Source organism: Schistosoma haematobium, chromosome 2, assembly GCF_000699445.3.
Source record: "Schistosoma haematobium chromosome 2, whole genome shotgun sequence".
NCBI lineage: Eukaryota > Metazoa > Platyhelminthes > Trematoda > Strigeidida > Schistosomatidae > Schistosoma > Schistosoma haematobium.
The window spans coordinates 9819390-9834026 of record NC_067197.1 but is presented as its reverse complement, the minus strand read 5'-3'; the positions used below and the strand labels follow the sequence as shown (position 1 = coordinate 9834026).

Here is a 14637-nt window from a genome sequence, read left to right as displayed (position 1 = left end):
GTCAACGTTCGAAACTTGTAAAGACTCATACTTGATTAAGCTTTTCATGGGCCCACATAGGGTGGACATTGGCTAGTACCTAAGACCCCCTTAACGCAATGGGTGTTGTGGAGATATCCAGCACTCATGATAAAATCAGTTTTGTGCAGTAAGTGACTGAAATTGACGGCTATATTTGTTGTGAACATTAATCCCATTTATTGTTACATTACTCTGAAATGAGAGTTACGTCAAGCGAACACCCACATAGACGTCTGAGAACATCTGTATACACTCTTGAGAGGAAAGAGGGATGTAAGCATGGTGGTATTAACGCTAGGTGGTTGGGGATATTGTTTAACTGCTTAGGCTTAAGTGACGATAATTCTGGTCTGCTGTGAAATCTGCGCACTTTACCATATTGCTTTAGAAAAATACAAGGATCGAGAGACCTTAATAAATCGTCTCTGCCACCTTCAACGATATTTCTGCCATAACCCCAGATTAGTATCCCAAAAACGTTAATCTGTGTAAAACCCATTTTCGTATTTACGTGTGCAAATATGGAAAAATAGCTCGATTTATGCTTTTTCCTATGAATAGTCTTTTATAGTCCTGTTGTATGCACCGTATGTTTTATTGTTATTTGTATCTTTGTATATTTGTTCCCCTTCTGGGTTTGATCGCAATTATTATTGCCATATTTTTTTGAAATTCTGAATCCCAACTAACTTCTTGATATCGCCGGGTTCGTAGTAACCGCTTTATCCCCGTTTTATTTGATAGTGTTTGACGAGTCTTACCATACTGGACTGCTCTACTTTGGTTGATGCTTTATGAACTGATTGCCTTTGTTTAGTGTGGCTAGCCTTGAAGCATGTTTCTGTCTGTTTTATTGACGTTCCGTATTAATAACTGTCAATCGCTTATCTTTGGAACGAGCCGTACTATTCTACTTCTATCTTTATGTACGATATTATTACTTGACACAGTGATATTTTTCCATCTTGATGACCGAGTTTTATTAAGTTTCTGTACCTTTTGGAAAAAGCACCCTTTACTATCTTTAATATGTCTCTTTCATACTGTTTTGAACGCTTATTATGCTATTATAAGGAGATCACTGGCTGTCTTAGTCTTTTGAATTATTGGACTTGAGAGAACGTAACTTTCATACCACCAACTGTAAAAATAGTCTGAAGCAATCCAGAATTTGGATCCAACAACGTGGTTAGTCGATCAGGTCTCCCCAATCAAAAATAGCTTTTCTAGATGGCCTGTGAAAATAAGGATTAAACTATGTTGGCGTAATTTGTGATTTCACTCACAAGTATGAGGGTTTTCGACCCTCAAACAGCCACGTCAAGCTCGAAAAAAATTCTGAAAGCAGTACTCGTACATCTGGAATATTTGCATACTCGTTACACCGCTTAAAGTCAATACCAAAAATATACGTCTTTGGAGATTACGCACCTGTATTATAGCCAGTGATAATATTAGAGGTTATTACAGGTGTTTTTCCTCCATCATTTCAATATAGCAGAGCGTTTTGGTTCAGGCTGTGAAGCATTGATATGATGATCATACTTCTTTGGCATTAACTTCAATGAAAATGGCAAGAAACGGTTGTTTCATAACATTTCTATGACAGATTCAGTGTTTGATTCGGATCAAGCTTCCAGTTGTACCCAGAAGAGCTAATTTTTAGACTTTAAAGAACGCTACAATAATGACGAACTGTAACATCAGACCGAATGTGTGGAAAGCATATATTTATACAAAAATACAGGGAAAGAATTCAGTAGATTGATTTGTGGAATACAGAGTCCCGAGGTGTCGTAGGGTTTGAAGTACTATCTGACCAGTTGTCACGCGAAATAAGCTGCACGAAGTACTCGAATTTTATCTCGTGAGGAAGAAACATCAAGCCCCTTCGGCTAAGGGGGAATCCAGTAACACTAGCACGGTTATCGTCTGTGTTGAAGACAGAGAGCCACTAAATGTTTTAGGACTCACTCACCACTAAAGCTCTTTCTGCCCCAGTGAGATTGTGAGGAATCTAAGAAGTCTAAACGGGCTAGCTGTCTGTAAGTATTTGGATTTTTAAAAACCTCTCAAGGATGGAACAAAATACAGGTCTTCCGGGTTAAACATCGTTGGCCGAAACTTTTTATTCCATCAGGTTCTTACGGAACCTTTATTAGACGAATTCAAGAGAGAAGTGTGTGAAATAAGGAATAACACAGTCCTTTTAGTCTTCTGTCCTTCCAAAACTGCGATTAAACACCATATGCTTCCAGGAAATAATTGTAGAACCTGATTACAAGAATCCGAATCACATATAAAGAGATACCCTGAATAAAATGTATTTCAATTTCATCCTTCGCAAAATTCTTTCCAATGAACACTTGGTGATTTAAAAGAACTTGGCGGTACTGTCAACATAGTTTCGATTTTCTCGTGAGACAATGGCAGGGGATGATAAGGTGAACATTGATAGTGTCATTGGTAGATTACTAGAGGGTAAGTAATTGCAATACGGATGTTCTGTTTACACAATCTTAGCCCTGCGTAATTCTTCATGTCTTATGAAACGTAGGATATGACTATATATATGCTTTCATTGTCCTCACCTGTTATTTTCCTAACTTCGTAGAATTATACTTCAGTAGGGCCTTTTGGTGTCCAATACTGAAGATGAGTTAACTTTTGCACAACGACTTATTACTTCTTCCATCTGGATCTTTCATATGTGATATTCACGCTTGCCACACCTTTGTTGGGAAAACTGTTCTGATTCGACATCTAGTGACCGATTTATCTGTCACTCAGCATTTCTTTATTCACACAGTTTGCTGGTGTCCATGGTGTTGAAGTACGCGTGTCTCTTCTCTCCCTGTAACCTCAACACGATAGTCCTGTAGATATTTTATCTTCAAGTGACACCTTTTTTATCAGTTAATACATTTGTCCCCTAAGCTTTTTTGCAGCATAGATCTTATATTTGTTGAGTCATTCGAGTTGCATTGCTTTACCTTGTCTGCATTCAATTCAATTAGTGTTTCGAGTTTTCAAATAAGACTGAAATGAACACGTGGGCACACTATTAAGCATTAATGCTTCCTAAGTGTCTCATCCTAGATAAGTAGAATGAAATTCACTCCAGCAACTCATCAGTTTCAAGTTAACTGTATACACTACCTAGTTAACCCCGTTGTAACTGCGCGAATCATATTACTTGGTTCTTAATTAACAGGTCATATACTGTACAATAAAATAAAAGACAAACCTTACGCCTGTTACTCCCAATGGAGCATAGGCCGCTGACCAGCATTCTCCAACCCACTCTATCCTGGGCCTTCTTTTCTAATTCCATCCAATTTTTGTTCATTCTTATGTCTATCTCCATTTCCCGGCGTAATGTGTTCTTTGGTCTTCCTCTTTTCATTGGCCTTGTGGATTCCATGTGAGGGCTTGTCTTGTGACGCAGTTGGGTGCTTTCCTCAATGTGTGTCCTATCCACTTCCAGCGCTTCTTCCTAATTTCTTCCTCCGCTCGGATCTGGTTTGTTCTCTCCCACAGTAGGTTGTCGCTAATAGTGTCCGGCCAATGGATCCGAAGTATTTTGCGTAGACAACTGTTAATAAACACCTGTATTTTCTGGATGATGGCTTTTGTAGTTCTCCAGGTTTCTGCCCCATACAGTAGAACTGTCTTGACATTTGTATTGAAAATCCTGACCTTGGTGTTGGTTGACAGTTGTTTTGGGTTCCAGATGTTCCTCAGTTGTAAATATGCTGCTCCTGCTTTGCCGATCCGCGCCTTCACATCTGCATCAGATCCACCCTGTTCATCAATGATGCTGCCCAAATATGTAAAGGTTTTTACATCTTCTAAATCTTCTTCATCAATTGTGATTGGGTTGGTGCATGCTGTGTTGTATCGGAGAATCCTGCTTTTCCCTTTGTGTATATTGAGACCTATTGGTGCTGAGGCTGCTGCCACACTGTTCGTCTTCTCTTGCATTTGTTGTTACGTTTGGGATAGAAGGGCCAGATCATTTGCGAAGTCTAGATCGTCCAGCTGCATCTTAGATGTCCATTGTATCCCGTGCTTCCCTTCAGATGTTGACGTCTTCATGATTCAGTCGATCACCAGGAGAAAGAGAAAGGGTGAGCGTAAGCAACCTTACCTAACACCGGTCTTCACTTCGAACGAGTTTGTCGACTGTCCTCCATGCACGATTTTGCAGTGTAATCCATCATATGAAGTCTGTATGATATTGACTATCTTCTGAGGCACGCCGTGGTGTCGAAGAAGTTTCCATAATGTTGTTCTGTCCACGTTGTCAAATGCTTTTTCGTAGTCAATGAAGTTGATGTAGAGTGATGAATTCCATTCAATTGATTGTTCCACAATGATCCGTAGAGTTGCGATTTAGTCTGTACACGATCTATCCTTACGGAATCCTGCCTGTTGGTCACGAAGTTGGGCGTCTACACAGTCCTTCATCCTGTTTAACAATACCCTGTTGAAGACTTTTCCCGGTATTGAGAGAAGAGTGATGCCCCTGTAGTTATCACAGTTGCTGAGATCGCCTTTCTTCGGTATTTTGATCAGAAGTCCTTTCCAGTCTTTTGGTACTTGTTCCTCATCCCAAATCTTATTGAAGAGAATGTGGAGTATCCTTGCAGTTGCCGCTACGTCTGCTTTTAGTGCCTCTGCTGGAATGTTGTCTGGTCCTGCTGCTTTGCCACTCTTGATTTGTCTGATGGCCATGCTGATTTTTCAATTAGTGGTGGGCCAACTTTGATTGGGAGGTCCGTGGGTGCTGCTTCGATGTTGGGTGGGTTCATTGGAGCTGGTCAATTCAAGAGTTCTTTGAAGTGTTCTACCCACTTGTTTCGCTGTTCTTCAATGTTGGTGATTACGTTGCCTTCCTTGCTTTTCACTGGTCGTTCTGGTTTGCGGCGATTTCCAGAGTTTCTTTGTCGTGTCACACAGTTGTCTCATGTTTCCTTCTCTTGCAGCCTTTTCCGTCGTCGTTGCTAAATCTTCCACATATTTACGTTTGTCGGTTCTGATGCTCCTCTTCACTTGTTTGTTTACTTCTGTGTATTCAGCTTGTGCTTTGACTTTTTCTGCTCTTGTTCGACTGGTATTGATTGCTGCTTTCTTGTTCCTCCTTTCTTGAATCTTATCCAGTGTATCGACAGTGATCCATTCCTTGTGATGGTGCTTCTTGTGACCCAGGACCTCATGACATGTTGAAGTGATTACCTCTTTGATCCCCTTCCAGTTGCTCTCCACAGTAGTTCCTTCTCCATTGAGTAGATCATGAAAGGCCTGGAACTTGTTGCTGAGGTCTATCTTGAATTCATTGAGTTTGTTAGTATCCTGAAGAAAGGCCGTGTTGAACTTTTGTGATATTGTCCGCCCCATTGTCCAGTGCTTCTTGAGTTTCAATTTCATCTTGGCGACCAGCGAGTGATGATCTGATTCTATATCAGCTCCTCTCTTGGTTCTCACGTCCTCTATAGTCCTCCTGAACGTTTTGTTGATGCAAATATGGTCAATTTGGTTTTGTGTAGAGTGATCCAGTGAAGTCCATGTGGTTTTGTGTATGCGTTTATGTGGGAATATGGTGCCGCCTATGACCAGTTTATTGAAGGCACATAGGTTTGCAAATCTCTCACCATTTTCGTTCCTTTCTCCCAGTCCGTGTCGTCCCATGATGTTTTCATATCCAGTGTTATCCGTTCCAACCTTGGCATTGAAATCTCCCATCAGAATGGTCAGGTCCTTTGTTGGGCACTTCTCGACGATTGACTGCAGCCTATTGTAGAATTGATCTTTAGCGTCTTCATTGTAATCGTTGGTAGGCGCATAGCATTGGATGATGTTCATTGAAATGCCCTCTTTCTTTGTTTTGAAGGAGGCTTTGATGATCGTTGGTCCATGAGATTCTCATCCTATAAGTGCCTTTTGTGCTTGTTTGGACAGTATCAGTGCAACTCCTTGTGTATGTGGAGCATCTTCTTCATCATGGCCGGAGTATAACAGAAGCTCCCCTGAAGCTAGTCGTTGTTGTCCAACTTGCGTCCAATGTTCCACTGATCCCAAGCACCTCCAGGTTGTATCTTCTCATTTCTGCAGCAATTTGGCTCTCCCGGTGTCCCACATTATACGAACATTCCATGTACCTAAATAAATGGTCGCTCTGGTTGTCAGAAAGGGCATCGGCCTCGTAACTTCCGAAGGAATTCGGCTTTCATCATGAGGCGTCATAGTTCTTCTAAATGAAGACCTTCTGACTCCCAGGGCAGAGTTTAAAAGGTTTGAATAATTTTTTCTGGTTAGCGAGTTAGTTTTCTACGGGATGGGGACGCTAACCCCATGCCCAACCCTCCTCCTTTATCCGGGCTTGGGACCGGCAGTAGCCCCCGGAGGGACTTCAGGCGGAGTTAAAAGACAAACCTGGCTCAGATTTATTCATTCACTTAAACACAAACACTGGTACAAGGTAGATGTGCGCCATGTAAATCGTTCGGTTTGTGTGAGGGCTGGGATACTGCCCGGGTGCTCAAACCAAGGCAGGTATTTTTCACAGGGGGCTACATTCAGAGTCCTCGACCTAAATGTCTAGTCCACAAGGCGATGGAGCAACGTCAAGAGATGCGATCCCATGGTAGCCGGTGACCAATAATTGGTTCATATGTGATTTGTTCCCACAGGATCCTGGATTTCATGTGCACTATTGGTTTGGGACCAGGGTTTTCCAACTCCTCTAGGTGGATCTCCTATGTCCACCAACCTTGTTAAAGCTCCGGACATTCGCTTTTCGTCCTCTCAATTTCGTAAACAACACCCTGAATGCGAGAAAGCAGTGAGTAGGACTTCCCTGACAGCGGTTGTATACATGTTGCTATATGAGAGCATTTGGAGAGGGAGAGCGAACTCTTCCCACCCTCGACCATACCAGGACATTTGGATGACGTTCTGGAAACAGCTCTAATGGATGTAGGGAATGGTGGTGTGGATCTGATACTTGCAGGAAGTCTTTTCGACCTTAAGTTTGTGAATGATATTGTGCAATGATACCCAATTCATGCAATCCACACTTAGTGAGTTGGCAGTTAGTGTCTGGAGGTATGGCACGTGCTTTGCACCTTCCAAGTGCAAGGTACTTCTACAAGACTGATAGGATCTTGAACCTGCACCCACCCTGGGTAATGAATGGATAGAAGTAGTTGAGTAGTTCGCGTGTCTGGATAGCTGGTGGTAGCGTGAAAGATGTGATCGATTCACGTATAGTAAAAGCCAGGGTGGCTTATGCTAATCTGGGTAATCTCTGTCACCGTGATATTAGTCTGATTGTGAAAGGTCTGATCTACAACAGGTCGGTAAGAGCAGTTTTGCTCCATACTTGTGAGACTCGACCTCCGATTTGATGATATTAGACGACCTTGTGTTTGATCATCGTTGTCTCCGAAGGACTACTGATATTCAGCGGCAACACTAAGTAATGAAGAGGTTCGGCATCGTGTGTTCGGGCTCAGTGACGATGATTCATTTGGTGTCACCATCTTGAAACATCGAATTCAGTGTGTTGGACATGTTCTAGTCAGTCAGTCAGCTACAACGTAGGACCAGGCACATATGCGCATCGGCCCAAGTTGCCATACCTCATTAGCATAACAAGACAAACACCAAATTCATCGAAGTAGTTCATTCAGTGGTGGTAATATATAATAATAATAATATAAAAAAAAGACAGTACAGGAAGAAAGTTAGTTCGTAGGAAGAAAGATATGAAGCGACATGTTCTACGGATGTCGTCCCAGCGAATTCCACATCGTGCATTATTTGCCGACGCTAGGATCGGTTGGATAAGGTGGTCAGTGTATGACATGATGTCGTGGTATGAAAGGAAGCTGTACAGAACTGGCTTCTGTTAGACCTTCATGACTCCCTGTTCCGGGGCCTTAGAGATGGTACAATAAATTGGCTTAAGACGTTACCAGACGGCGCAGAATATAAGTCAGTGGCGGTCTTGTAACTTTCTTTTACTTTCTCCATAAAAATGAACGTGACTTCTTTAGCTGGAAGAGTCCTTTCTGATTGTATTTTTCCCAACTAAACTGTTTCTCCCATTATTATTATTATTTCACTCAGTAATTTCTGTTCATTGTTGCTTTTCTTTTATTATAATCACCCCCCATTCTCTATCTCTTCACAATCTCATTGTTATTGAATGACGTATATGTATTTGGTGAGAGAATAAAGTAGTCGAACGCGTCGGAAACTTCACTTATCTTGGAAGTGGTCCGTCGTCACAGTTAAGTTATCCAAAAAGAAGAATAGACAAATTTTTAAAATATAATTGCTAAGGAAATATTATTTTCGAATAAAGTAGAGCCGTTTCAATAATATTAAATACCTCATAGACTTGTTTGGTGAAAACGCTAACAAAATTCAGAATCTTTTGGTAGCACTAAACAACAATGGCAGGATGTCGGGGATGCATTTCACTTCCTATAAATGCAAATTGTTGCTTCAGAACTGACCTGTGTCAACATCTGAACTAAGGATAGGGAGTGAAGTAGTTGGACGCGTCGATAATTTCACTTATCTTGGAAGTCTGATCAACCCTAATGGGTTGGTGTTTGACGAAATCTCAGCACGGATTCAGAAAGCTCGTTTGGCTTTTACCAACTTACGTCACCTGTGGCGAAGGCAAGATATCCGTCTATCAATTAGGGGAAGAGTATACTACACAGCATTTCGTTCTGTTCTACCCTACGACTGCGATACGTGGCCATTAGGAGTATAAGATACTCGTAAATTACTAGTATTTGATCACAGATGTCTTTAAAATATTGTTCGCATCTGCTGGGATCACCGGACAAGTAGTAGTGAGGTTAGACGCAGAGTGTTAGGGAATCATGATGGTAAATCAGTTGATGAGGTTGTGAATCTTCATCGACTAAGATGGTTTGGCCACGTTTTACGTATGCATGAACACCGATTACCACGACGCTCAATGCTGACTAGTGTTGGAGACTGATGGAAGAAATTTAGAGGCGGCCAAACCAAAACGTGGCATCAGTCCATAAAGTCACTAACTTCTGGTCTGAGCCATGTTGGTAGATGCAGACTACTTGGTTGGGGTCCGCGTGACTATCGTAACCAATAGTTGGAGACTCTGGGTGACATGGCTCAGAATCGGCCACAGTGGTGTAGGTGTATACACTCTTTGTCTTGTCTTAAACCATGAGATTAAATTTGCTTTATGCCTTTCTCTCTACGAACTAATTCTTTCTCCCTGTATTATATCCTTATATGCAATCTTTGTTTTATATATTAATATCATTAAAATAACTATATGAATTTGGTATTCATCATGTTGTGCTAATGAGGTGTGGCAACTTCGATCGAGCCCAAGCTAGTCATATCAAAATACAGTATCAATGTATGGTGCTGGCGATTTATCATGGATCATGTATTTTACTACGCTCTTGTTATTGTATCCATAGGAATTTTCGTTCGTCTTCGGCCGGAAGTCCAAACCTAGCGGACGTTGCTATTAGTCGTTTATTCTTATAACCAAACTACAACAGTGTCATAAACACCAAGTAGTCCTGTGGTCTGTCCTGCCATTGTTTCGAGTAGACTTGCCATTGCACATTTGACTGCATCAATAGAGTGTCTATAGAAAGTTTTCATCAACCAAACATTGTTTGTAGTCAGTTTACCTTGTTAATATCTTCCCTGATTTGTTTACGGAATACAGTTTCGTTTTAGAAACCTCAAGTACCTATTGAGCTTGGAAGTCGATAAGACTGACCGAATAATGTCACAACCAGAGGGAAATTTTAGCAGACCTTATAGCATGGGATTGCTCAGCCCGACAATAGTATCGTTACATGGAAGGTTGGTTGTAACGGCGTGTCATTTCTCTCTGGTACTTTATTAGCACAAAACTATGGTGGCTGAACTGAACTTAATACATTTGCGTTATCTCATTCCAAATCTGCTATAACAAAAACAGGGACTTGCAAACTCTGCAACTCAAAGTATTTCTATGTGGCCTCCATATTGTTAACTGACCCAAATTCCTTGTGAAACGCACTTCCAAGAAGTAGCTTTATTTGACAGACAAATCAGTTATGATTTCGACGGCCATAGGGAGATTTAGCTTATTATAATTCAATTATTCGATTAATTAGAAGAAAACTTCACAGCCTTCGTGCCTGTGTCAGACTAAAAATTATATACTGTTGTAGATTAGAGCTCATAACACGTATGAAGGTAAAATACTTGATATTATACGCGTTAGTAACCATGTTTTATTCACTGATTAATAAACTTCATTAAACACTACAGAATAGTTTTGGTCAGTCTGTGCGTAGTGAATTTTCATCTTACATTAGAACATAAATATCGCTATACAGAATTTACTAGACCGCTTCATCAAATGGGTCAGTACAGAACACCAGTCTCTAACGTAGTAGGATGTTGGAATAATTGTTTTGTAGGTTCTCACTGTTATGATCATCTCATTGTCAATATGATCAACGAATAATCTTACTGGATCTAAGTAATATTTAATTGCCTCTATATTTGAAATCTTTCAGGACTGAAGTGACTTAAATTTAAACACTCATTTTGTGATTTGAATACTGTCATGTTTTTATCTCTGTTTCATGTCATTCAGTTCGACGCACTCGTCCTGGCAAAAACGTCCAAATGAGCGAAGCAGAAATCCGCGGGCTGTGTCTGAAGTCTCGCGAAATCTTTTTAAGTCAACCTATTTTACTAGAACTGGAGGCTCCCCTCAAAATATGCGGTGATATTCACGGACAATATTATGACTTGCTCCGACTTTTCGAGTATGGAGCATTTCCTCCCGAAGCAAATTATTTGTTCTTGGGTGACTATGTGGATCGAGGAAAGCAGTCTCTTGAAACAATATGCCTGCTACTAGCCTATAAAATCAAATATCCAGAAAATTTCTTCTTGCTAAGGGGTAATCATGAATGTGCCTCTATTAACCGTATATATGGATTTTATGATGAATGTAAGTGTTTAGTTGGGGCTTATTTGACATATAGGCAAACGTCGATATAATATAAAATTGTGGAAAACCTTCACAGATTGTTTCAATTGTTTGCCGATTGTAGCAATTATAGACGAGAAGATTTTCTGCTGTCATGGCGGTTAGTTTCTTACTTTATGTGATATTCCATCATAGGTCTCTCACCTGATCTTTCAACAATGGAACAGATAAGACGCATCATGCGTCCTACAGATGTTCCTGATCAAGGACTATTATGTGATTTACTTTGGTCAGATCCAGATAAAGATGTAACTGGTTGGGGTGAAAACGATCGCGGTGTTAGTTATACATTCGGTCCAGATATTGTGGCCAGATTTTTACATAAACATGATTTGGATTTAATATGCCGTGCTCACCAGGTAACGTGCAAAAAATTCTCACTCACAACTTCAGGTTGTCGAAGACGGTTATGAATTCTTCGCCAAGCGTCAATTAGTTACTCTTTTTTCCGCCCCGAATTATTGCGGTGAATTTGATAATGCAGGAGCTATGATGTCAGTAGATGATACATTATTGTGCTCATTTCAAGTAAGGTTGAAAATTGTGTTAATAGTATTCTACTCTTATTTTTGATATGATTGGATAAGTGGTGAGCAAACACAAATACGACATAGAATTCACCTCGAAATTTCTGCTACTACTTCATTCTTACTAATAGTCTCAGATAGACTTCCTGAAAAACTAGTTCAGACCCAGATGTAAACTATTATTTACCAAACCTCATATAGTTCCATATATTAACGCTAAACGAGCAAAGGCGACATTATAAGTGGTAAAACTAATTTACTTTAGGTTTTTACCAACTTCTTACATCTGAGGGTTTCTTCACAATGATGGAAAAGGACGGACATTTGCTTCTTTTAAACGCAATTGATGGTTGTTTTAAAATTATTCACCTAACTACTTAGTATGAAGATTTAATAACACTTAAAAATAGAATTTTGTCTTTGATAATTAAAGAAGCAGTGGTTTAATGGTCAAAGAACTCGACTTTTGGTAGTTGGTCTCAGGTAGCCAACTAACTCCCACGTCAAAGATGTGACTCAAAACTAGGTACATTGACTTGTTTTTGGTAAATGATTAACAATAATGATTAAGACTACTGTTTATTCGTATTAATATTTACTGTAGGCTATTACTGTTATTAATTAGCAACAGTTATGTCTGCCTAAAATAGTTCAACACACAGTATAATTATATTTACAGCTAATTACTATACATGAATATGACGGTGAATTAAGCTTGTTATATACGGTTTGCATCCATTCATATATATTACCAAAAAGACAAAAGGCATTTCCTCTTAAAGGTATCATGTTTGTTTATCATAATTATTGAGAGGGCAATCAGTCATAGTCAACCTAGAACTAGCACATATATCTATCGTACCAAATTGCCGCATAGCGATATATATATATATATATATATATATATATATATAAAGTTCAGTAGTGAGGAAGTCGAATTAATACCAGTATCAGTGATAATGAAAAGAATATTAAAGATTCCCATTGTGAAAATTAGGACAACAATAATGAAAAGAACCAAATATAGAAAAAGGTTCGTAAAGATAGAAACTCACTGAATAACGAAGTATTAAATAGTAGAGGAATTCTGAATAATCAAGAATATAATCAATAAATTTATCTGTAACACTGACAGATTTTGAACCACCTTTCCAACTAGTATATTGACAAATATATTTACCACAAAGTGTAGTAATAATTTTTATCAAACGTTGGAATATATTGTTTCCTTTTTCTGAACGTTACTGGGCTCTCAAATTATTTATCATTAACTCCATCAATCGTATATCACAACAAGGATGAATGCAATCGGACATACATAGAAGATTGTCTTGGCATAAAATTATTACAAATAATTAATAAACAACTTGTGTGGACTGCTATTTTAGATAATCCGCTTGTTGTTTTATCATTAATTCGTTCGGTTTTCGTGCTTGTTTCATTTGTAGATTTTGCGTCCAGCTGAAAAGAAAAAGTATTACGTTGGCGTCCCAACTGGAAGCCGACCAATTACTCCACCTCGTGGGGCTAAAGCGAAAGGGAAATTATAAAAATCTTGAAATACTGCATCTCCGATTTATTTGCTTTTAAGACTATAATTAAAGCGTCAGGTGAATAACTTTATGACTACTGTCCCCTGTTCATTGCTGTCATTTATCACAGTTTTTCAAAAAAAACTCTTTCTACGTCGAAAAGTTTAGATTTTCCTTATATATGTCTTTTTGTGGAAAAAAGCAGTCGTATTTTGTCCTATATCATTGAGATTGGATTAATCAGTGTGAACTATCCTCTTTGGAATCTTTTGTTTCTAAGTTATTGAACAGCTTTCATTTACTTTCATACCTAAAAGTCTTGTTATTCAAAAGGCTTGTTCTCTTTTTTGCATGTTGTAGAAGTATACACAAATTAAAACATTGGTTATTAATTGTACTCTGTTGGGTACCACTTTACTATTGTTATTACTACTATCATAATTGTACATTTCTTTTTCTCCTCCTTATGGTTAACTGTTATTTAGAAAATCAAACTGGAGAAATGAGTAGTTTTCAGTCGATTTGCTCAATCGCTCCTTCGACTGATCACTAGTGTTGTTCTAAAAATAATTCAACGCTAGAAATTACCTATACTAATTTTTATACATCACAAACCTATTGTTTTGGACGTCAAAATACTTAGTTCATGTATGTGATGAATGTGTATGGTGTCTTTTTTGTTTTCGAAATTTGATTGTTTACATTAATAACCGAGTTCCAGGTTTTTTACTTTTTTTTCCAATTTACTTGTATTGTACAGTTAGCTACTTTCTGTTGTAAAACCTCATATTCTTTAATGAAACAGTATGTTGGATTGAGTAAAATATAACTTCGCCTTGCTGTATCGGTGTTATTTTTCTAAATAAATATAGGTACCTGCGTCATTTGATTGTCCAGTAATCAATATAATGATAATAGTTTGACCATTCCATTGCCAATTTCACAATATAATTAACTGACTGTTGCACCAATGGCTGGGACATGTGTTACGTATGTCCAACCACCGACTGCCCCGACGAGCGATGTCTTATGGTTTAGGAGTAGGTTGCAAAAAAGCTAGGGGCGGCCAGACCAAAACGTGGCATCATTCCATAAAGTCACTGACTTCTGGTCTGAGCCATTTCGGTAGGTGTAGACTAACTATTTGGGATCCGCAAGACGATGATCAGAGACCTTGACTGACATGGCTCGGAACCGTTTGCAATGGTGCGGGTGCGTCCACTTTTCGTGTTCTACCAAGTTCTAATGTGGATTCTTAATGTCCTTTTTTTTCTCGCCAAATTTGTTTCACTGGATTATACTCGTTGAATAACATCTTCAAACCCTAGTGTTTCCGATTACTACCTCTACCACTATGGGATTTGAATCGACAATTGTGTCTGTGTGCTAATGTGGTATGTCAACTCGAACTGATGTATGTACTTACGAAGTTCTACGTTGTTGCTGACTGACTGCAGCAAATTCCACTTTAGAAAATATT

The 14637-nt window shown here is 39.2% G+C and overlaps 1 protein-coding gene across 4 annotated transcripts; it reads left to right on the top strand.

The window, feature by feature from the left end:
- Positions 1-2395: 2395 nt before the first annotated feature.
- On the top strand, positions 2396-14450 carry PPP1CA_3 (Serine/threonine-protein phosphatase PP1-alpha catalytic subunit; the record flags this gene model as incomplete). 4 transcript variants are annotated; one of them, XM_035732141.2, is made up of 6 exons in its annotated part: positions 2396-2502; positions 10697-11059; positions 11094-11198; positions 11234-11457; positions 11492-11626; positions 13074-13175. In XM_035732141.2, the coding sequence occupies exons 1-6, from the start codon at positions 2448-2450 to the stop codon at positions 13173-13175; spliced, it is 984 nt and encodes a 327-aa protein (XP_035588608.1). In that variant the 5' UTR covers positions 2396-2447. The 4 variants fall into 4 exon arrangements, with proteins under 4 accessions (XP_035588608.1, XP_051067435.1, XP_051067437.1 ...); XM_051214283.1 differs by having other exon boundaries at positions 11094-11457; positions 13074-14450; XM_051214285.1 differs by having other exon boundaries at positions 11234-11626; positions 13074-13999.
- Positions 14451-14637: the final 187 nt, after the last annotated feature.